General features: G+C 38.9%; 1 protein-coding gene and 1 pseudogene across 2 annotated transcripts in view; both read right to left on the reverse strand.

The window, feature by feature from the left end:
• Positions 1-24,233, reverse strand: part of INTS4 (integrator complex subunit 4) — a 113,941-nt gene that overhangs the window by 50,656 nt on the left and 39,052 nt on the right. For both annotated transcript variants that reach the window (XR_009542477.1, XM_060160115.1), the window contains exons 5-10: positions 17,584-17,769; positions 16,911-16,961; positions 12,194-12,282; positions 10,910-11,030; positions 4,316-4,387; positions 2,366-2,540 (exon numbers count right to left, since the gene is read on the reverse strand). Coding sequence is in view for 1 of the 2 variants with exons in the window: in XM_060160115.1 (XP_060016098.1) it covers positions 2,366-2,540; positions 4,316-4,387; positions 10,910-11,030; positions 12,194-12,282; positions 16,911-16,961; positions 17,584-17,769 (694 nt within the window). In the remaining variant the exon portion in view is untranslated. The remainder of the gene's footprint in view (positions 1-2,365; positions 2,541-4,315; positions 4,388-10,909; positions 11,031-12,193; positions 12,283-16,910; positions 16,962-17,583; positions 17,770-24,233) is intronic.
• Positions 13,521-14,242, reverse strand: LOC132525316 (peptidyl-prolyl cis-trans isomerase A-like; annotated as a pseudogene).

The raw sequence follows: 24,233 nt of genomic DNA on the forward strand, positions 1-24,233 counted from the left end.
GAATTCCTTATTATCTAACACTATTTAAATTTTTAATTCATATATCAAGTTCATGGAGAACATAAGCAGAGGTAGCTTTAATTAATTTCCATATATACAGAAAATCTTACAGCAAATTGAATAGGGTAACCCAATTCTAATATCTACTAATAGAAAAATTGTCTTTCAAAAGTAATTTTCTTGCCCTTCTAAGAAGTTTTATTCTGAGGTATCATTTTTATAGGCATTTTAAAGACCTGAGCTCTAATCCTCTGACACAAATTTACTATAAAATTTGGACAATCAATATTATCTCCCCACATCTGTTAGCCTCACTGAAAATAGGCTGGAGTCAATCATCTCAAGGCACTGACAGTCTGTGATCTATGTGAAATGGAGAGCATCATATTGAAGAAATCGTAAGAGCTTTGCAAGCACTTCTATTACTGGCTAAAATGGAGTAACAAGGGCTAGATTTATCTTTCTATCTGAAACAACTAAAAACAGAGACAAAATGTATGAAAGAAAAGTATTCAACACACTATACAACAGGCAATAAGAGGTAGTGATCCCTGAGAGACAGGAAATAAATGAGGTGAGCTTTATGATTATACCAGTTTACTGTCTGTAGAGTTTCCAGGTTGTAGGTCGCCCTGAGTTGAGAAGACAGAGCTGGGAGTCTGGAAAGGCCAATGTGACTAGAGTTCATAGGGCAAAGTACCAGAAAGGAAAGACATGCACAGAGAGAGCAAGCCTAGGAGGTCTGCAGAGGGTCCTCCTCAAGTCTTCAGGCAAGTTCTGTTCTGTGAAGAAATTATCCAAGGCCTGAGAAAGAACCACTCAAGAGGGTTCGAGGGAACAATCTCCAAAGCTCACACATGGTCAACAATAGTTTTTTCAGAAGAGTTTGTTTCACTAGTGATGAAAAATAACCCCTAGACTAAATGCTACTTAGGTCCACCTAACAAAGCTTAAAAACAAGACCTGAACTAACTGCATTCTAGAACAAAGCTCAAGAGTACTCATAGGAATATAACAATGTTCAGCACCCAATAAAGTAAAATTCAGAGTGTCTGCATCCAATCCCAAATTACCAGGCATGCATAGAAGCGGGAAAATATAATCCATAATGAGGAGAAAAATCAATCAATCAAAACCAACCCAGAAATCACACAAATAACAGAGCTAGGAGACAAGGACATCAGGATAGTTACTGTAAATACATTCTCTGTTGACAAAGCTAAAGAAAAGATAAAGCGTATTAAGTAGCGATACAGAAGATACTAAACAAATGCAAATTCTCATCAAACTTCTAGGGATGAAAACTACAATGTCTGAGATGAAAAATATACTGGATGGAATTAACAGCAGATTAGACACTGCAGAAGAAAAGATTAGTGAACTCCAAGACAAAGCAATAAACATTATCCAAAATGAAACAAATAGGAAAAAAAGATTACATGGAAAAAAAAGAATAGAGCATCTGTGAGCTGCAGGACAACCTCAGTAGCCTAATATATATGTAATTGGGAGTCCCCAAAGGAGCATGGGGCCAGAAAAATATTTAAAGAAATAACAGTCAAAGATTTTCCAAATGAAAACCACAAACCCATAGATCCAAGAAGCTCAACAAACTCCAAGTATAAGAAACATGAAGAAAATTATACCAACGCATATTATAATTAGATTGTTTAAAACCAGTGATAAAGAGAAAAGCTTAAAAGCAGCTAGAGAAAAAAAGATACATTATGTACGGAAGAACAAAGATTTAAAATGACAGCAGAGTTCTCAACAGAAAAATGCAAACTGAAAAACTGTGGAACAAGATGTTTAAAGGACAAAAAAATAAACAAATAAACCACTATTAATCTAGAATTTGATTCCCAGTGAAACTATCTTTCAAAAATGAAGGCAAAATAAAGGCTTGATTAGTCATTAGTTAGTCAGACTAACCTGGGTTTAAATCTTGCTTCTGTCTCTTACTAGCTGAGTGACTAATAAGAAAGTACAATTGTTATCAGTATAAATATCAATTTTTACTATCATTTATTAAGTGCTTACTATAACTGGGTTATGTATCATGTCATGTATATGTAATGTCACTTCATTATCACAATTCAGAAACACTTGCTATTAACCTTGCTTTACAAAAATGCTAGAATTTGAACCTAAATTGACTGAACCCAAAGTCCATGCTCTTAACCACTGATCCATACCACGCGAACCTCAACCTCTTCTGTTTATAAAATTAAAATAATAGTAGATAGTTCACTGAGTGACTATAAAGATTAAGTGAGACAACCTGTATATATCACTCAGTACAATGCCAGATATATAGCAGCCACTCAGTAAATGGGCACTGTTATTTTTATGAAGTCATTCTTACCATACATTTCATCTTCCAATCCATGAACAAAGGCTCCACAAGCTCCTGACTCGATCAAGTTCACAGCCCCTGTATCTACTTCTTCCTTGGGAGCATCATCTCCCCACTTCCTGCCGCTGGAAAACTCTCCTGAAGTGTAAAGTTCCTTGGCACGTTCATGTGCAGTGCGTTTCCTCTATAGAAGACAACAATTACCACTTGATAGAGATTCATGAGAACTAAGTTGCACCCCAAGAACATGAGAAAGTAGGAAATAAGATTGCTCTCTGAGAGTTACATTTTTAAAAAAAATACTCAATAGATCAGAGCAGAGAAATGCAAATTCAACTTGAAGTTAAGACCAAGGTTCTCAGGTCATCAATAGCTGATAGTAACCTTATTAAAGATAGTAACTTCATTAAAGATAGCACAAGAATGTTGACTGGACAGGTGGTTATGTTTGCCATGGCAACACAGGAAAGGGAGAACCAGAGAGGTAAATAATGGCAGTGTCCTTCCAAGCACCATCCTGGGTAGACAATACACTGGCCCTAGAAAATAATTTTTTTCATCCCATAGAAGTAAGCCTCTATTTGACAACACTATGCTCACCAAGCAAGTGTCTAGTAAATTTACTTTCTTCACAGATTGCCTAAGGGGGAATATACTAGTCAGCTAAAGTAAATATTGAGTCTACTTGACAGTTACAGTTACCTTCATAAATGAATAAACTGGCATAGATATCAGCCTCTGTGAACCTTCCTGGTGTGAACCCACATCCTCATGGCTGATCATCTCAAAGGCACTGATGAAATATAGCACCTAAGCCTACAAGGATGTGGGTCAGACGCAGAAGTAAAGTTTGTACCTTGTGAAGTGTCTTAGAAACCTTTGCATTACCCATCCCTCACCATCACCATGAGCGTGTCCTTCTTTGCACTTCCACCCCAGTATACACAAAGAACACTTAAGCAATCACTGACCTCAAATGAAGGGAATGTCCTTCAAGAAAGCCATGTGGCAATGTTTCATGAAGCACAGATATTAACTCCCCAACCATTCCCAAGAATTCATCTTATGGAATAAATCAAAACAAGAAAAGATCTAATATCCATGAAGGTGATTTTCTATATGTGATTTATAATGGTGGAAAAATTAAGGAGAAACTGTAAATGTATAATAAAGGGCTAAAAAAATGATGGCACATCTACTTAACAGACTATTATGCTATCAGTAAAAATGGTAAGTATGAAGTTAATATGAAAAAAAAGCATATGAGGTAGTGGTAAATATAAAAAGTAGACTACAGGGGCTTCCCTGGTGGCGCAGTGGTTGAGAGTCTGCCTGCCGATGCAGGGGACACGGGTTCGTGCCCCGTTCTGGGAGGTTCCCACATGCCGCAGAGCGGCTGGGCCCGTGAGCCATGGCCACTGAACCTGCGCGTCCGGAGCCTGTGCTCCGCAACGGGAGAGGCCACAACAGTGAGAGGCCCGCGTACCGCAAAAAAAAAATAAAATAAAAGTAAAAAATAAAGATAATGACAATGAATGCTCCTATCATATTCTCAGACTCATATTTGTTCTTGACAACTATGTCAGACAACTATCACAGTCAAAGCTTAAGGGCATTCTGTTACTGCTCAGAGAAAGGATTTACTCACTCTTCCATGAGAACTGCTGTTGAAAGGAGTCACAAAGACAAAGACAAAGTCACAACTACAAAGACCAGACCTTTGTAGTTTCTAACAAATAGAAAGTTAATCTTGCCTCTTGTAATTGTACAAGTACTTTTACAATTGTAAAAGTAACTTGTAATTTGGTTCAATTTACTAAGATTTTAAATTAAAATGTAATCTAGTCATCCTAATTAACAAATTTATGGGCTGTAAAATTAAATCAACACAACTTGGCATATAGCTACACTGATTTTGGTTTCAGAAACGCAGTTTAAACAACAAAGAATTCAAGTTACCCTCAGATCTGACATCAGCTTCTTGTCAAGCGTCTGTTCCAAGAAATGAGAACTGACTTGCTCCATAGAGCCCTATAAAAAGGAAGAATCCAGAGTAATTAAACAACTTTTAAGATCTGAACAATATCTTCAAATTCAAAGTTTGCCGCCAATTTAAATGCATAAAGATAACATTATTCTTTTTTTATTTTAATTTTTTTTTATACAGCAGATTCTTATTAGTCATCAGTTTTATACACATCAGTGAATACATGTCAATCCCAATTGCCCAATTCATCACACCCCCACCACCCCCACTTTCCCCCCTTGGTGTCCATACATTTGTTCTCTACATCTGTGTCTCAATTTCTGCCCTGCAAACCGGTTCATCTGTACCATTTTTCTAGGTTCCACATATGTGCATTAATATATGATATTTGGATAACATTATTCTTGATAGTAAAGATCCCTATGGGTTTTGAATCATCAGGAAAATAATAAAATCACTAGCAGCAGCAGCTAGCACCTATATAGAGCTACTAGGTGTCATGCACTGCTCTAAGTGCTTTATACATATATTAATTCATTTAATACTCACTACAACCCTATGAAGTAAATACTAATATGAGTCACGTTTTATATAAGGGGGAAAGAAGGCACAAAAAGATGAAGTAATTCATTTAAGGTCACAAACAGTGTAAATTACAGAGCTGGGCTATAAACCCAGGCTCCAGAATCCTTTGCCTTAACTACTACTCTCCACTGCCTCTCCATTCCTTTTCATTCCATCCTTTCCATTCATTTGTCCATTCATTCATTAAACAAATATATACTTAGCAACCATTCCATTATATGCCTAGAGTTACCAGGAACAGGTACACAAAAATAAAAAGACATCAACTCTACACTCAACAATCACACACTAGTGAGGGAAATTGACAAGTAAAGAGATTACTGCATTATGGTATGAAATTTTATAATATACATTTATAAAGGGTGCTATGGGAACTTAAAGAAAAGCAGTATGGGGTGGAGGCAGAGAGAGGTATATCTGGGGAACTGGAAATCACAATTAAATGCATAAAGAAAATGTCATGTGGGAAACATCAAGTGGTTCTATGAACAGAACATAGGACGGGGGTACCGAAAATGAGGCAAGACATGTCGGTAGAAAGCAAGTCATAAAGGTCTTTGTTTGCTATGGTAAGGAGTTTGCCTTATGAATAATAACTCTATAGATAATTTCTATTAAATATTTAATGAGCTCAGTAATGTACAAAGACTTGCATTTTAAAAATGTATCCCTCCCAATAATCCCATGAAGAATGAGCATTATCCTCACTTTTTATTTATTTGTTACAAGAAATTGAGGCTGAGAGATTCAGTAACTTGCTCATTTCAAATAAGAGAGAAACATAATCAGATTTATACTCATAAACATCATCTTGGCAGCAATGTGGCTAATGGACCAGAAGGAACCCAAAACAAAGCAGAGACACAAGTTAGGAGGCTATTTAAAGCAGGTCCTAGACATTCTTAAGGAATATATTGGAAATCTTCTCTAATTCCCAAGTTAATAAATACGGAAATGTTTATACAGGCTCAGACTTTTTCTCCAATCACATTTTCCATATCAAGTTACATGTTCTTTGGGAGTACTCTTACCCAAGTTAACACCTTTCCTACAATTCTAGAAGGGCAATTGTACTGTTCACCTTAAGTAGTTTCAAAACCACTTTTTCTTATCTCTACATGGTATATAGTTTGTTACATAGGTCTGAGCCAATACCAAATCTAACATTCATTTTTTTAATGCAAAACATCAGTTTTATGAATAAAAACTATACATTTTTAAGAACTCCTCACTTTCTCTTTAGTCTTACACCACCAACATTAACAGTTGTCTTTTTTTTGGCCGCACCATGAGCCACGTGGGTCTTAGTTCCCCAACCAGGGACTGAACCCGTGTCCCCTGTATTAGAAGCGCAGTATCTTAACCACTGGACTGCCAGGGAAGTCCCCAACAGTTGGCTTTTTAACAGGCACTTTGTTTTTCTACAAAGAATGAAAGTTTTAATGACTTCACAGTAAGTTACTGGAACCCACAGTCTCAACGTCCTCCTCCAAAGCCTTCAACTGAGCTCTCTCCCAACACAATAGCAAAGAGGGGGTACTATTCAACTTCTAGCCTCAAAAAATTGCACATCATTATTTGTAACAAGTTTCCAGTGTTATGTAAGAATAGCTGAAGCTTTCCATTTTAAATCCACAAATAGCAAGAACCTTACAGCATAATCTACTTGAAAAATAGTAAAACCTGAACTGTTACAAGCGCAGTGGAAATAGAGAAGGGATAGATTCAAGGTATGTCGAGAAGGTAGTACTGATAAGAGTTGATGACTCAGTGGATACGAGACACGGAGAAAGAATTCTCAAATGCCTCTGGGTAAATGATGGCACCATTTACGAAAGCACAGAAGGAGGAAATCTGGACCGAAAAGATAATGAGTTCATCATAAAGTGCATCTCACCAATCAGAAAAACATCTACATTCCTGTATACTTTGACCAAGACACATATATTCAGGTAAAAGCTCTCCAACTGTACTACTACCCCTACTTAACAATCTATAACACTAAGAAAACTGATATTTAACAAACAAGTGCGTCAAACCTGCTCTCAGAACAAAAACTGCTCAACTAGTATAATAACATAAGTCTATGCACTGTTTGCCTATTTCAATTTTAAGCTCCTAGCCTCTATTCATTAGGTGATGAAAAAGAGAAGCAGACCAAAAAAAAAAAAAAAAAAGATGGACTACTATGTGAGACATAAAACTGCCGCTGACTAGGACAGCTACATTTTCCCTGGGAAAGACTAGCCCTGGGCAGAGTTACAAACATAAAAACCTACAGTCTACAATCTAACTGTCTGAAAATGTTATAATTTTTAAGGTCAAAGACTTCCGGAGCCTTACTAATAAGGTTTAAATTATTTAACATCTTAAAAAGAAATCATTAAACTAAGGACCCTATTCTAGATAGGATGCCAATTACCATAATTAATTTCAAAGTAGTGATTGTATTCTAAATAGTCCCATGGAGCTATATTCTTGAAAATCAAGTTTCTTTGCTCCATCAGGGAAGTTACAGATAACTGAAAGCCAAACCTTTACATGGTTTTGAATTTTCTGATACATCCCATATCTGAAATTTTTCATCCTGCTATAAGCCAAGGAGAATGGACTCTATTCTTTCTGTACAAGATGGCCTTAAGTCTAAAGTCTTATCATTTCAGCTAAGTCCTTGAAAACCTGGCTTCTATGTTCCTCCCAAGCTTAATCTTGTCACACATCATCAAATCAAACATTATCCCCCACACCAAGAAGTACTAAACTGCTTGTAGTTTAACATGATATTGTAGTTTAGTATGATATTAGCATGCATGATAGTGTACTCATGTATCTCTGTTCATATTTTCTCCTTCTCTACTTCTTTACCTAGCTAACCCATACTCATCATTCAAAGTCAACTGAGAAACACCTCGTCCAAGAAGCCTTCTGTGCATGTGTTAGGTGCTCTTTCCTAGGAGTACCGGTATTGTAATTGACTGATTGCCTATGTCAACCTACCTAACTATCCACTTTTTTTTTTTTTTTTTTTTTGCGGTACACGGGCCTCTCACTATTGTGGCCTCTCCCGTTGCGGAGCACAGGCTCCGGACGCGCAGGCTCAGCGGCCATGGCTCACGGGCCCAGCTGCTCCGCGGCATGTAGGATCCTCCCAGACCGGGGCACGAACCCGTGTCCCCTGCATCGGAAGGCAGACTCTCAACCACTGCACCACAAGGGAAGCCCAAAGAATAGTTTTTCTGTTTTTTTGGTTTTTTTGTTTTTGCAGTACGTGGGCCTCTCACTGCTGTGGCCTCTCCCGTTGCGGAGCACAGGCTCCGGACATGCAGGCTCAGCGGTCATGGCTCACGGGCCCAGCCGCTCCACGGCATGTGGGATCTTCCCGGACCAGGGCACGAACCCACGTCCCCTGCATCAGCAGGCGGACTCTCAACCACTGCGCCACCAGGGAAGCCCTATCCACTCTTTTGAAGGCACAGATTATGCTCAGAGTTTGCTGAATTGATGAATATGTCGTCTAAAGACCATATATGGTTTACCTGATCACGGATTTGTCTACTCAAGAATTGGAGCAGGGGAGTTTACCTCTTAGCTTGCACAGAGGAACTAGTAAACCAGCAGGGCCTTAGCTGCATAACTGCAGCTCCCAATATATAACTGGACCCGCACTAGGAAGGAATTCTACATGGGCTTTAGAGCATGAAGTATCATTTACTATCTATGTGGCCTTGGACAACTTATACTTTTCTAAACCTTAGTTTTATTATTTATAAAATAAATAATATAATATCTACCTCAAGGAGTTTAAAATAATTATAAACAAAAAGTGAGTATGTATATAAGTGTATGTACAGGCATATATTTACATGTGCCTGTATATGAGGAAATGGGTGTATGTGCATGTGTATGCATGTATGACTAAAAGTGCCTAGCTTAGTGGGCTAGGAACTCTATAAATAGTAACAATTATTATTATTAGCAAGAACAGATTATTACTTTTGAAGTATAATCATACTTGTGTAATTTAGAGTTGTTTGGATTTGAAATCACTTAAATAACATAAAGCACTTGAGTCAAATTATAGTCATCTAAGTGAAAATCTTTTCAATTCACCACTGTGATTCATTATTCATACGGCTTTACATAAATGAATTTTAGATTCTATGGGGTACAAAACTAAAAAATTTGGGGCTTCCCTGGTGGTGCAGTGGTTGAGAGTCCGCCTGCCGATGCAGGGGACACGGGTTCGTGCTCCGGTCTGGGACGATCCCACATGCCGCGGCCCATGAGCCATGGCCACTGAGCCTGCGCGTCCGGAGCCTGTGCTCCGCGACAGGAGAGGCCACAACAGTGAGAGGCCCACGTACTGCAAAAAAAAAAAAAAAAAAAAAAAAAATTTGAATGACTCTGCTTTAAGGATTACTTTTCTAACTGCCTACTCAGATGATAACATATCATTGAATTATTCCTCTAAAACATCCCCTCACACACACACAGCACACTGTAGATGCTCAGTACATGCTGAATGAAGGAATCTGATGAATGACTAGATTGTTCTGAATTTTAAAATATCCACAAATCAAAACAAGGCTTTAAAATGTGAATTCAAAAATAAAATCACTAACAGCTGGCTTGTTTAACTCTATATTTTATTATGGACAAGATATATAATCTGTAAGCAGGAAATACTGAAATCATCCAAGTTCCTTATTTTTCCATGAAAGTGCTTCACATAGGTTTCAGCAGTTACCCCCAAAATACTGGTCAAAGGACTAGGGGTATCACAGGATCTGTGTCCAGTACAATCAGGTCCAAACTTTTTAGCCAACAATCTTACTAAGACTGGCATAGTTGGGGGCCCTCAAAAGAGAAGTTATCAATAAGAATTTCAGATATCCTTGCTGTGACATTAATACAAATTTTTATAGATAGTTACATATATATTTATATATTATAACAATCCCACCACCTTGCATAGTGTAGTATTTCACAATTTATACACATATTCACAGACAGGATCTCATTTGAGTGTCATGACAATCCTGTGATGTAAACATGAGAGATATTATAAGCCACTTAACAGATGAGGAAACGAGACTAAGATAAAGTGACATGTCCAAGACAACACAGGTATAAAATAAGGCTGAGCATTACGCCAACACTCCTTCTTCTATAAGACAGTTCTATTTCTGCAAAGTTAAAATTTTTCTTATAGGGGGCTTCCCTGGTGGCGCAGTGGTTGAGAGTCCACCTGCCAACGCAGGGGACACGGGTTCGTGCCCCGGTCCAGGAAGATCCCACATGCCGCGGAGCGGCTGGGCCCGTGAGCCATGGCCGCTGAGCCTGTGCGTCTGGAGCCTGTGCTCCGCAACGGGAGAGGCCACAGCAGTGAGAGGCCCACATACAGGGAAAAAAAAAAAAAAGTTCTTACAAATATACTAGAGTCCCCAAAGGCAAAACAGTAGGAAAGAATGAGGCTAAAAGTCAGATTAGCGTCTGAATCTCATTCTACAACTTCCTATCTGTATAAATTGAATAATTTACTTAAATTCTCAGAGCCTCAGCTTTCTCACCTGGGAAGTGGGAATAATAGCACCTACCTTGCTGGGTTACTGTAAGAATAAATGGGATAATAAAGCAATTATACTCCAATAAAAAAAAGAATAAATGAGATAATTAAGCGGCCTCATAGCAAAGTATCTAGGCCATACCAGGTGCTTAGTAACGGTAACAATTATTTTTATTATTATGTTTCTTTTTCTCTAGACTTTGGTTGTCTAATATGCTAACAAGATTAAATAGGATTATCTTTAAAATTCTTTCTAGTTCTTAAAGACTACTTCTCTATGGAAAGTGAACAATTTCTTTCTATTTTAAGAAATACTAAGATTTATAAAAGCGCATTACACCTGTCTCTATCTAGTTTCTCAAAATGTTTTACAAGTGTAACAGGTAATATGCTCATTAAAGAAGATGTAACTTACCAATAGCTTTGAAGCTTGAACTCGAACCACCCAGGAGCTATCACTGACCATGTGACAAATTTTTCCAAACGCATCATCAACTAAGCGAATTTCTTCATTAGAAGAAGGGATTGGGACAATGCTAAATTAAAAGAAAAGAAACCACAAGTGACAAAACATGAGCCTAAAATTGCAGGTTCAATAAACTGAGAATGACCAATGAAAATCAGCGCAAATAGAAATGATAATTGAAAAATTCATCCTATAATGATGAAATACATTTCAGAGTAACCAAATCAGTCTGGGATTTGTTTATTTTTAGTTGCAATGCAAATTTGTGTCTTGAGTAAAAAGTATTTAACACTGAAGATTCAAAGATTTATGAGATACCAAAATCAGCTACCACAGAGTTATCTTTAAGTTTATTCTCTCTTATAAATTGCATTGCTGTCAATGTAGCAAGTCTCAGAATAAACCAATATAAAACATACTTGCAAATCTGGTCCTAAATGAAAAGACAATTTCCAGCTAGTCTTTTTTTTTGCAGGGGGTGGGGGGTGGTGTCTATGGGGGGTGGTGTCTATAGCTTTATTAACTCATTCTTGTTTTTCAATTTCAGTAGGTAGTTTAATGAAGAGGAAAAAACACTTCTTTTTCCTATAAAAGGAGTTCTATACAACAGAATAAATAATACCTGTCTCTCCACCTCAAAGAATCACTGTGAGATAAATTATTTAATTACTGTGAAAAAAAATTTTTTATTTTTGGCCGCACCACACAGCTCGTGCAATCATAGTTCCCCGACCAGGGATTGAACCCAGGCCCTCAGCAGAGAAAGCACCAAGTCCTAACCACTGGACCACCAGGGAATTCCCTACGAAAATATTTTTAACCAGGAAAACACTACATAAGGGATCATTATTCTCAAATTCACCTGGTATCTTTAGCTGGCATTTGTATTTACTAAAATGTGCCCCAAACCATTTCAAAGACTTTTTTTAAGGGTTGGGCAGAGGTGGAGTGGATAGCATTTGAGAAAGACCATCCAATCTCTTCATCTATAGTTGAGGAGGTTGGGACCCAGAGAGGCGAAGTGGCTTTCCCAGCATACACAGAAAGTTCAAGGCAGAGCTGAAAAACAAGGACCAAGCATCCTGATTTTCAGGGTCCATGCTTTTCCCCTATTCCATACTGCCTTCCAAAAATCTAACCAACATTCCTTTTCTGGAGGTGGGCTTTCTGCATGGTGGGAGGAGAGAAAAATGGCTTAGCAATGAACAAAAGCTGGCTTACACCCACACTGACCTTTCAGGATAGAGCTGACTGACAACCCAGATAAGCTGGACTGCAGCACTGCGCACTTGTTCATAGTCATCAGAGAGCAATTTACAAGCCTGCAAACAAGGATTCCAAAAGTCTGTTAGTTCTGTGTCCTCCCAGGTGATGTTCAAACTATTTTCAAAATGAAGATACGGTGGTTGGATAAGGATACCAATCAAAACACATATGGGTGATTTTAACTTCTTGAACCTTTGCCCAACAAAGAATTCTTGGCCTCTGCCAGCTGCTCTGCCTGTGTTCTGAGCCCCAAGGCAGCTTTTCTTAACCTTTTCCTCGGGACTTCTATCCTACTACCAGCTATAAGGCGACCTGTTTATCTGACAAAAATCAAGGTTCTCAGGCACAAACCCACTCAACTACTCCACACCAGTTATAAATTCATTTATTCCTGTATTCTCCCACCCCTTGTTTTCTCAATATCTGAGGGAAAAGGGTCCTTTCTAGTTCCTAATCCTTCTACTTTTGCTACGGATCCCATCACTTCCTCACATGACCATCCCTTACCACCCCATGTCTGAAAGGAGAACCACAGATTGATAGATAGCACAAAAGCCATCTAGAATAGCATCAATCATAGCAAAGCTTGCTGGGAGCCCACAGTGCTACCCTGACAGGCTCAAACACCAAAGATGAGTTTTTTCCCTATCTGTAAAACTAGAGCACAAATTTCTGACTGACAGTCCATCTGAAAATTCAAGCACTCTAAATAAATGTACAATTTTAACGTTAAGCTGCCAAAAAGAGGCCAAATTTTCCTTTTTTACTTTAGTCTGAAATGGAATATCCCTATTCCACCCACAGTCATAGCTACACCCTAGACTTCAACAACACCCAGGAAACGGTTTCTGAAATTTTAAAATCTTATATTCCATGCTTTGACCATATATGCTACTCTACCAGCTCTTCCATCGCCATGACTTAACCCATCACACCTGCTCTTCATCCCACTTAAGTTACCTATCCGTTTAAGCAGGGTCTCTCAACCTTGCTATTATTGACATTTTGGACTAGATATTTCTTCGTTGTGAGGGGCTGTCCTGTGCAATATAAGATATTTAGCAGCATCCCTGGCCTCTACCCACTAGGTAGTTGTAGCACTGCACCCTCTTCCTCTCCCCAGCAACTGAAATAGTCAAAAATACCTCCAGACGTTGCCAAATGTGCCCTGGAGGGCAAAATCACCTTGGTTGAGAACCACTGCTTTAATTCTGTCCTTTCTTTCCAAATAAACCACCTTTTCCTTGCTCTATACCCGTCCTTACTTCAGTCTCTTTTTGTTGTTGTTGTTTAGTTTTTATTTCATAACCATAAACTTAACTTTGCAATTCAGCTAAACTTGGAGGGGAATAAGGAAAATATGGAACCCAAAGAAGTGCAATGAGAGCACAAAGATTACAGTATATTTTGAGCAGATGGGGATGAAGGGGTGCTCTCCTGAGCTACAGAAGGAATGGTCTGATGGTTAAGATAAAACACAAGTCAAATTTATTATTAGATTTGTCCACAGTCAGCAATGGTGATCTTCTTGCTGGTCTTGCCATTCCTGGAACCAAAGCACTCCATGGCTTCCACAATATTCATGCCCTCTTTCACCTTGCCAAAGACCACATGCTTGCCATCCAACCACTCAGTCTTGGCAGTGCAGATGAAAAACTGGGAACCGTTTGTGTTGGGGCCAGCATTTGCCATGGACAAGATGCCAGGACCCGTATGCTTCAGGAGGAAATTCTCATCATCAAATTTCTCCCCATAAATGGACTGGCCACCAGTGCCATTATGGTGTGAAGTCACCACCCTGGCACATAAATCCCGGAATTATTCTGTGAAAGCAGGAACATTTATAACCAAAGCCTTTCTCCCCAGTGCTCAGAGCAAGGAAGTTTTCTGCTGTCTTTGGAACTTTGTCTGCAAACAGCTCGAAGGAGACGCGGCCCAAGGGCTCGCCATCGATGGCAACGTCAAAGAACACGGTAGGGTTGACCATGGTTGGGCAGCGCGGGAGGTTCCGATGTGGCGGCGTCTGCAAAGCCACTTCAGTCTCTTGACAGCATTGTCTGCATCATCATACACAACCCCCTCAGGATTTCTGCTACAGCTGCTCCACAAACCTAAGACTTTCTCTAGTCTTCACAAGGGCAGCAGAGCACTGGCAAAGACCACACTCTCTAGGGGATTGGTGATTCATGATCTCAAACCTTATTAGTCCTACTCTGAAATCTTTTACACTCCTGCTTTCCACTTCCATTTCCCAAGGCAGCTTTTCTTTTTTTCAGAAAGGTGGCTAATGAGCCTTTTTTTTTTTTTTTTTTTTGGCTGTGTTGGGTCTTCGTTGCTTCATGCGGGCTTTCTCTAGCTGTGGCGAGCAGGGGCTACTCTTCGTTGCAGTGCGCAGGCTTCTCAATGCAGTGGCTTCTCTTGTTGAGGCTCACAACAGTAGTTGTGGCTCACGGGCTCTAGAGCGCAGGCTCAGTAGTTGTGGCACACAGCCTTAGTTGCTCCACGGCATGTGGGATCTTCCTGGACCAAGGCTCGAACCCGTGTCTCCTGCATTGGCAGGCAGATTCTTATCCACTGCGCCACCAGGGAGCCCCAAGGCAGCTTTTCTTAACCTTTTCCTCGGGACTTCTATCCTACTACCAGCTATAAGGCGACCTGTTTATCTGACAAAAATCAAGGTTCTCAGGCACAAACCCACTCAACTACTCCACACCAGTTATAAATTCATTTATTCCTGTATTCTCCCACCCCTTGTTTTCTCAATATCTGAGGGAAAAGGGTCCTTTCTAGTTCCTAATCCTTCTACTTTTGCTACGGATCCCATCACTTCCTCACATGACCATCCCTTACCATCCTCCAAAATAGATCCTCTTTGTGATTCTCTATGATAGCATCCTATTGATTTACCTCACAGCAATACTCATATGCTATAACTGTTTGCTTATTTGTTAATTGCCTGTCTTACCTATGACAATGTGAAGGGCATGGGTCCTATCTATTATAACATGCTTGGCATTATACAGCCAGCATTAGGTACTCACTAACATTTGTTGGATGAATCAGCTCATGAATCTGATTTTCTGCCTCAAGGAACTTACTCCAGCATTTATTCCCCTTTGTCTCTTCTATCATAACACTAGCTCTCCCTTCAACATATAAACATACTTAGCAACTGTCTTTAAAATACAGGAAAAAAAACAACAACAACCCTTAATCCTATGCCCCCTTCTACCAACTTCTACCCCACTTTCCTATCATAGTCAAGTTTCTTTAAAGTATAGTCATAGTCAATAGACTTTAAATGCCTCACCTCAAAAGACCCTGATCTGGCTTCCCCCAGTCCCAGCACTCCACTGAAATTGCTCTCTTTAAACTCACTAGTGACCACTTTGTTGCTAAGTCCCATGACCAGATTTCAGTGCTATCCTAAATGACCTTTCACCAGCATTTGACACTGCTGACTATGAGAATGCCCTCTTGCCTCTTCTGGAATATATTCTTCCTCCTCCTCCATCAAGCTGCTCCTCAGTTCCATTCTAGGGCTCCTTTCTTAAACGTTGGACCTCACCCCTGGCTCCATCCTCATCACTTCCAATCTTCTTACTCTCCCTGGGTATCCCCATGACCCCTAGATATTGATGGCTCCAAATATCCACCTCCAGCTCTGATCTTTCCTGAGTTCCAGACCTGGAATTCTCCTCATAAGTATCCCGTCAACCCTTCAAACTCAAGATAATCAAAATGAACTCATTATAGTAACTAATTCTACCTCATATCTCAAATCCTCCCCCATCATTCCATCCTCACTCCCTTGAGGTCCACAGCATTGCTTGCCTAACCAACTGACACAGTCTTACGTCACTAAACATCTGAATCATCGGACTAACTCTTTTTCCTTTGAGTCCTTACTCTACAAGTTTCCTTTAATTATTTGGTTTCCCACACAGTTTTCCTATAGGTCACACCAACATAACCATTCTGAACTCATTCTACTTCATTTGTAAAAGAACGTACTTGGTTTACACATCAGTCATAGGGGTTTGGCTAATTATCCTCTTCCTCTAAAAGCTAAAACCACTCTCAGTAGGCTAACAAAAACTGGTCTCTGAGCGTGGATTTAGATTCCTTGTCTCTAGATACATCCAATTGTTCTACAAGAATAAATGTAAGGGCTTTTGGTTAGGCACTCGGTCAGCTTCTCCTAATGATACTATAATTTCACTGTGCTTTTCCTTACCAATGCTATAACAATCATGTGATATCTTTTCATACGATCCCATGGTCTTGGTCATCCTCCTCCAGAAATACGCCAGTTTCTCAAGTGTGGTGCCCTGAATTGACTTCAGGTTTGAAGTCAATTTCAGTCAACCAAACAGAGATCAACAAGACTACCACTCTCCTTACTCTGAACACTACACTTCTCTTTGTATACTCTGGCATTCACACTGAGCTACCTAAATCCTCCCAAATGTCCTCCTCACATGCACTAGTGCTATTCATTACATATTCCCCATTCTCTTCTTAGGATGTATGCTTTGGATACAACTGCACATTCATCACAACACTGCCACTGTTAGCCAGCTGAAGCTCTATGTTTTCAAATTCCGACCACCAGCGTGCCACCCTCCCAGTTTCATGATTTCTCCACCTCCCTCCTCTTCTAAACAGCAATCATTTAAGGTACCTGAGTATAAATTGTTTGGTATAATTTCAGTCCTCTTTCATGGAGCTGCAACTAGATAATAAAGATACAGTTTAAGTATTCTGAAAAAAAAAATCAATATTTCCAATGTCTCCCCACAATCTCATATATTTTTCCCCATTATATCACATTAACATGGTTCCCTCTGGCCAAAATCAGTGCTATATAAATAAGAAACCTGGACTTTTCAGTAGAAACACTCAAACACTTAATGAATCTAACCCATGGACTGTCCCAAGGGGATGTCAGAAAAAATACGAAATAATGATAAGGAGGCTGAGGAAGAAATGGTTAGCACCATCTCCCCCTAAAGAGCAACCCTCCCCCATAACTTTCACCTATACTTCTGAAATACAAAGGTATAACCTGTACCTACTGTACTATAATACCAAGTAACATCTCTCCCATGGACCTGGGATACAAGTTGTACCTTCCATGTTTCAGAAATGCAGGTGAAAGCTACCAAACAAGCCCAAAGATAAGCAACTGTTGTAAAGGAATGTGTGCCTTTGAGTTCTGTGATGCCACCAACACCTTCCTGAAAGTGTGCATAAAGTATACCCTGGGGGGGATTCACAATGTATCCAAGGTGGCATTAGCCATTAACTTAAAAAAAAAAAAAGTATCTCCATTTAGTTTCCATGATCACGTTTACCATGGCTTTTATAGCTGCTGTTCTGACACGTGGGTCCTGGTCACTGAAGTAATCCCCTATAATCTTCTGGACGTCTCTGACAGCTAGGCCTTCTGCATCTTTTGTGACACTTTTCTCCAAAGAACCCAGATTACCAAGTAATTGCAGGCACTTATTTCTTACACCATGTGAGGTATCTGTCAGGTGCTACAAAAAGAAAAGAGAGAACAAAAGGACATGATTAAGATATCTTAAAAATAAACAAAAACACAGAAACAAAAGCACTGAATCAACCTTAGGAATGACTTCAAACACTACATTCTCACTAGTCTGTCTAGTCTCATGGGTTTGTTGTTGTTGTTGTTTTTTGTTTTTTTGGCCATGCTGTGTGGCTTGTGGGATCTTAGTTCCCCAACCAGGGATTGAACCCAGGCGCTGGCAGTGAAAGTGCCTAATCCTAACCACTGGACGGCCAAGGAATTCCCTTCATGTTTTTTGAGTATGTGTCTTCCAAAAAGAATCATGAGTCCTTAGAAAACAAGACTCCCATTTATTCAACATTATACTCCCAACAGCAAGCACCTGGCCTTGTAAAGACTAGGTACTTTAAAAGTGACCCCTTTAATTGCATTTTATTTACTATCAAATCTAAAAGCAGAAGAAAAATTCATAAATTTTCAAATTTTTAATATTCATACAGAAATATGCAAAAATATTAAATGTACAGCTCAATGAATTTTCACAAAAAACACACCAATAAGAAGCACCCAGATAAGGAAGTAAAAGATGACCAACTCTCCCAGTAACTACTCTACCACCATCAAAAATAGCCACCATCAGGCTTCGTCCTCCCCAGCAGGAAGCTAGGCCCTTCCTCTTGGGAGCTGCTGTAGTATCCTCTCAGGCATCAAATTGTACTGCAATGTCTTGTTTTTACAAGTCCATCTCCTTTAAGACTGTGCTCCTGGGCTTCCCTGGTGGTGCAGTGGTTAAAAGTCCACCTGCCAGTGCAGGGGACACAGGTTCAATCCCTAGTCCAGGAAGATACCACATGGTGCAGAGCAACTAAGCCCATGTGCCACAACTACTGAGCCCATGCACCACAACTACTGTAGCCCACACGCCTAGAGCCTGTGCTCCACAACAAGAGAAGCCACCTCAATGAAAATCCCGCGTTTCTCAACGCGGGATTAAGCTGAGCTTGCCGCAACTAGAGAAAGCCCATGTGCAGCAACGAAGACCCAATGCAGCCAAAAAGAGAAAAAAAAGACTGTGCTCCTTTCAGAATCTTTTATACGTTGAGCACAGAGTACAGAGACTAAATATGGATTATAAAGGGCCTTCTTTTGGGGGTTCTTAGGAGGAATTGAAAGTACATTAATTTAAATTAAGTGCATGCAAAGCATCTGCAGTGCTGTGAGAATTCCATAAACATTAGCAGCTATTGTTACTATTATGATTATTATTAATAATAAAATTTGCTTCCTTCCACCTAAAAAATAAAATAAAATAAAAAGCCACCATCACCAAAGCAATCTTGAGAAAAAAGAACAAACCTGGAGGAATCATGATCCCTGCCTTTAGACTATACTACAAAGCTACCATGATCAAAACAGTATGTTAATGGCACAAAAACAGACACACAGGACTTCCCTGGTGGCTCAGTGGTTAAGAATCTGCCTGCCAATGCAGGGAACACAGGTTTGAGCCCTGGTCCGGGAATATCCCACATGCCACAGAGCAACTAAGCCCATGCACCACAACTACTGAGCCTGCACTCCAGAGCCCGCAAGCCACAACTACTGAGTCCAGTACCACAACTACTGAAGCCCGCGTGCCTAGAGCCCATGCTCCGCAACAAGAGAAGCCACCGCAATGAGAAGCCCGCGCACCGCAACAAAGAGCAGGCCCCACTCGCCACAACTAGAGAAAGCCCGTGTGCAGCAACAAAGACCCAACACAACCAAAAATAAATAAATAAACAAATTTTTAAAAAGACAGACGCACAGATCAATGGAACAGAAGAGAGAGCCAAGAAATGAACCCACACACTTATGGTCAATTAATCTACAACAAAGGAGGAAAGAATATACAATGGGGAAAAGACAGTCCCTTTGATAAGTGGTGCTGGGGAAACTCTACAGCTACAATGTAAAAGTATGAATTAGAACATTTTCTCATACCATATACAAAAGTAAACTCAAAATGGATTAAAGACCTAATTGTGGGACTTCCCTGGTGGTCTAGTGGTAAAGAATCCACCTTCCAATGCAGGGGACACAGGTTCAATCCCTGGTCGGGGAACAAAGATCCCACATTCTGCAGGGCAACTAAGCCCGCACGCCAAAACTACTGAGCCCATGTGCCTCAACTAGAGAGTCCTTGAGCTACAAACTACAGAGCCCACGCGCTCTGGAGCTCGCACGCCACAACTAGAGAGAGAAAAACCCACACGCCACAACTAGGGAGAAGCCTGCACACCACAATGAAGATCCTGTGTGCCTCAACTAAGACCCAACGCAGCCAAAAAAAAAAAAAAAAAAAAGACCTAAATGTAAGATTAGAAACCATAAAACTCCCAGAAGAAAACATAGGCAGAACACTCTTTGACATAAATCATAGAAATATTTTTTGGGTCTCTCTCCTAAGGCAAAGGAAACAAAAGCAAAAATAAACAAATGGGACCTAATTAAACTTAAAAGCTTTTGCACAGCAAAGGAAACCACTGACAAAAAAGACAACCTAGTGAATCGGAGAAAATATTTGCAAATTACATGACCAATAAGGGGTTAATATTCCAAACATATAGACAGCTCATATACCTCAATATCAAAAAAACCCAAACAACCTGATTACAAATTAGGCAGAAGACCTGAACATTTTTCCAAAGACATACAAATGGCCAAGAGGCACATGAAAAGATGCTCAACATCGCTAATCATCAGAGACATGCAAATCAAAACTACAATGAGACATCATCTAACACCTGTCAGAATGGCAATCATTAAAAAGAACACAAATAACAAATGTTGGCAAAGATGTGGATAAAGGGGAACGCTTATACACTGTTGGTGGGAATGAAAATTGGTGCAGCCCCTATGGAAAACAGTATGGGGTTCCTCAAAAAATTAAAAATAGAACTACCATATCATCCAGCAATTCCACTCCTGGGTATATATCTGAAGAAAACAAAAACACTGCTTGGAAAAGATACATGCACCCAATGTTTACAGCAGCATTATTTACAATAGCCAAGATATGGAAGCAACCCAAGTGTCCATCAACAGATAAATGGATAAAGAAGATGTGGTGTACGTGTACACACACACACACACACACACACACACACACACACACACACACAATGGAATACTACTCAACCATAAAAAAAATGAAATTTTGCCATTTGCAACAACACAGATGGATCTGGAGGGTATTATGCTTAGTGAAATAAGCCACACAGAGAAAGACAAATACTGGGTGTTATCACTTATAATGGAATCTAAAAAAATAAAACAAACAAATGAATATTACAAAACAGAAACAGACTCACAGATATAGAGAGGAAACTAGTGGTTACCAGTGGGAAGAGGAAGAGGAGTAAAATAGGAGTAGGGGATTAAGATGTACAAACTACTATGTATAAAATAAGTAAGCTACAAGGATATACTGTACAGCACAGGATTATAGCCAATATTTCATAATAATTTTAAATACAGTATAACCTATAAAAATACTAAATCACTGTGTTGTACACCTGAAACATATAATACTGTAAATCAACTATACTTCAACAACAAAAACTAGCCATTATCTTGACTTCTAACATATATTTTGTCTAGTTTTCTACTTTATAAAATCAAATAGTGTCTGGCTTCCTTTGCTTAATATTATGTTGGTGAGAACCGTCCATAGTATGGCATTATAGCAATGGTTTATTCATTCTCATTACTGTACAGTATTCCATTTGTGTACACACCATAATCCATTTATCCTTTCTACTGCTGACAGATATTTGGGTTATTTCCAGTTTGGGGCTGTTCTAAATAATGCTCTCTGCTTATTCTTGAATGTGGCTTTTGGTATACATGTTCACATTTCTTCTGAATATACAGTAAGAAGTGAAATTGCTGGGTCACAGGACATGTATATGTTCAGTTTAAGATGAGACTGCCAAATAGTATTCCAAAGTGGTTGTACTAATTGAACTTATTTACACTCCCACCAGTGATATGTAAATGTTCCAGATATGCCACATCTTTGTCGACCCTTAGTACTGTCAATCTTTTTCATTTTGGCACTTCTCACCATCATTTTTAACAAATTTTCAGTTATCTCTCTCTCAATCCTAGTCCACTGCTACTGAAATAGGCTATTTGCATAATGCAATAACAGGAACTGAAAATACTTTAATGAAATGACTAATTTAAGGGCTGGGCAAGAAATATGTAAGAAGAACCTGGGACACCTTGTGCCAAAAAGCAAGGAAATATCAAGGACTAATTGAGTCCAGATCAAAAGGACACAGAAGCCAATCTGTAGGGGTTCCCACTGTCAACATATATATGACACCAAAAGGAAGCAATCAAATCCAGAATGTAGGACATAAACAAGACCAATGATCCAGTTTCTTCAATAAATCTGTGGCAATTAAAGGAAAAACAAAAGAGGCCACTGTTACTGATTAAAAGAAATTCAAGAGACTATCCAAAGGTAATACACGCTAATCCAAAAAAAAAAAACAAAAGCAACTACAAAAAGATATTTATTGCAATTAAAAAAATTTTAATATGAACTGGTATGAGATGATATGGAATAACTGATAATAACTGCATCATGGCTATATTAAAAACATATCAGTTATTATCAGTTAGAGACATACTTAAGTATTTATAATTTAAATAACATGTCAGGGATTTCCTTAAAAATATTACAGCAGACTACAACAAAAAGTGGAAGGAAAAAACATGAAAAAGATTACAAAGCATAAATAATTGTCAAATTTACACCAAAAACTGGAAAGAATAAGTAAATTTGAAAATTTCCATATTATAAAGTATATATAGATTGAAAAAAAAAGACCTAGCTTCAAATTTCAGCTCTGACTCTATATATGTAACATTGATCAAGCAACTGGACCTCTTAGGGTCTCACTTTCCTCATTTATAAAGAAGGAACAATAATATCTGCCTTACCTAACTTACAGGTGTATCATAAGGCTCAAATAAGAATATAAATGTTAAAAAAAACCTTTATATACTATAAAGCATAATATGACTATTAACTATTATTACTATAATCTAAAATAATGAGATTACTGCATGTAAAATTGTCAATACAAAAGAGTATCTTCAGATATTCCCTTCAAGTTCACAAAACAGTATCTTTGGATATTCCCTTCAAGTTCAAATTTTCCAGGATTTTCTACCCATAAATGAAATCACTGATTGAAATCACACAAGTTTCCCTCTTGCTCACTCTAACACTGGGACATACAGTCTCTGAAAGTACCCTCAGTAATCACCCATCTCTCTCCTTGTGCCTTCACCAATTCCCTATTTTATAGGATGATAATGATTAAGTGATATGTCTAATAACGCAAAGATAACCTAGTGGAACAGTTGATACTGAAATCCAAGTCTCCTGACACTCCATCTAGAGCTCTTTTCCCTATCCAGCTTCATAAATAAATAATGTCATGATTTCTAAAACTTTGCTTACTATGTTCAGAGTTGGGCATTTGAACCTTAAATACTTAAAAGCTCTACAATACCTGTTTTCTTTACATACATTTATATTGCTACTCCCAAGTATCACTATTCTCCAGCCATGACAAACTGCTTGGGTTTCTAATTACTGCCTGATAAACACAGTTATACTAAATTAATACCCCCTTCTTTTAATCATCTTTATTGGAATACAATTGCTTTACAATGGTGTGTTAGTTTCTACTGTATAAAAAAGTGAATCAGCTATACATATACATATATCCCCATATCTCCTCCCTCTTGCATCTCCCTCCCACCCTCCCTATCCCACCCCTCAAGGTGGTCACAAAGCACTGAGCGGATCTCCCTGTGCTATGCAGCTGCTTCCTACTAGCTATCTATTTTATATTTGGTAGTATATATAAGTCCATGCCACTCTCTCACTTTGTCCCAGCTTACCCTTCCCCCAGCCTTGTCCTCAAGTCCCTTCTCTAAATCTGCGTCTTTATTCCTGTCCTGCCCCAAGGTTCTTCAGAACCTTTTTTTTTTTTTTAGATTCCATATATATGTGTTAGCATACGATATTTGTTTTTCTCTTTCTGACTTCACTCTGTATGACAGACTCTAGGTGCATCCACCTCACTACAAATAGTTCAAGTTCATTTCTTTTTATGGCTGAGTAATATTCCATTGTGTATATGTGTCACATCTTCTTTATCCATTCATCTCTTGATGGACACATAGGTTACTTCCATGTCCTGGCTATTGTAAATAGAGCTGCAATGAACATTGTGATACATGACCCTTTTTGAATTACGGTTTTTTCAGGAACACCCAATTCTTATGATTAGCAAACCAGGCCACTGACACTTTGTGGAAGTAACATACACACATTCAAACATATACAGAACTGAACAGGAAGATATATCAAATAAGTAAATATATTAAGGATAATACTGTCTA

Source organism: Lagenorhynchus albirostris, chromosome 9 (genome assembly GCF_949774975.1).
Source record: "Lagenorhynchus albirostris chromosome 9, mLagAlb1.1, whole genome shotgun sequence".
Classification (NCBI taxonomy): domain Eukaryota; kingdom Metazoa; phylum Chordata; class Mammalia; order Artiodactyla; family Delphinidae; genus Lagenorhynchus; species Lagenorhynchus albirostris.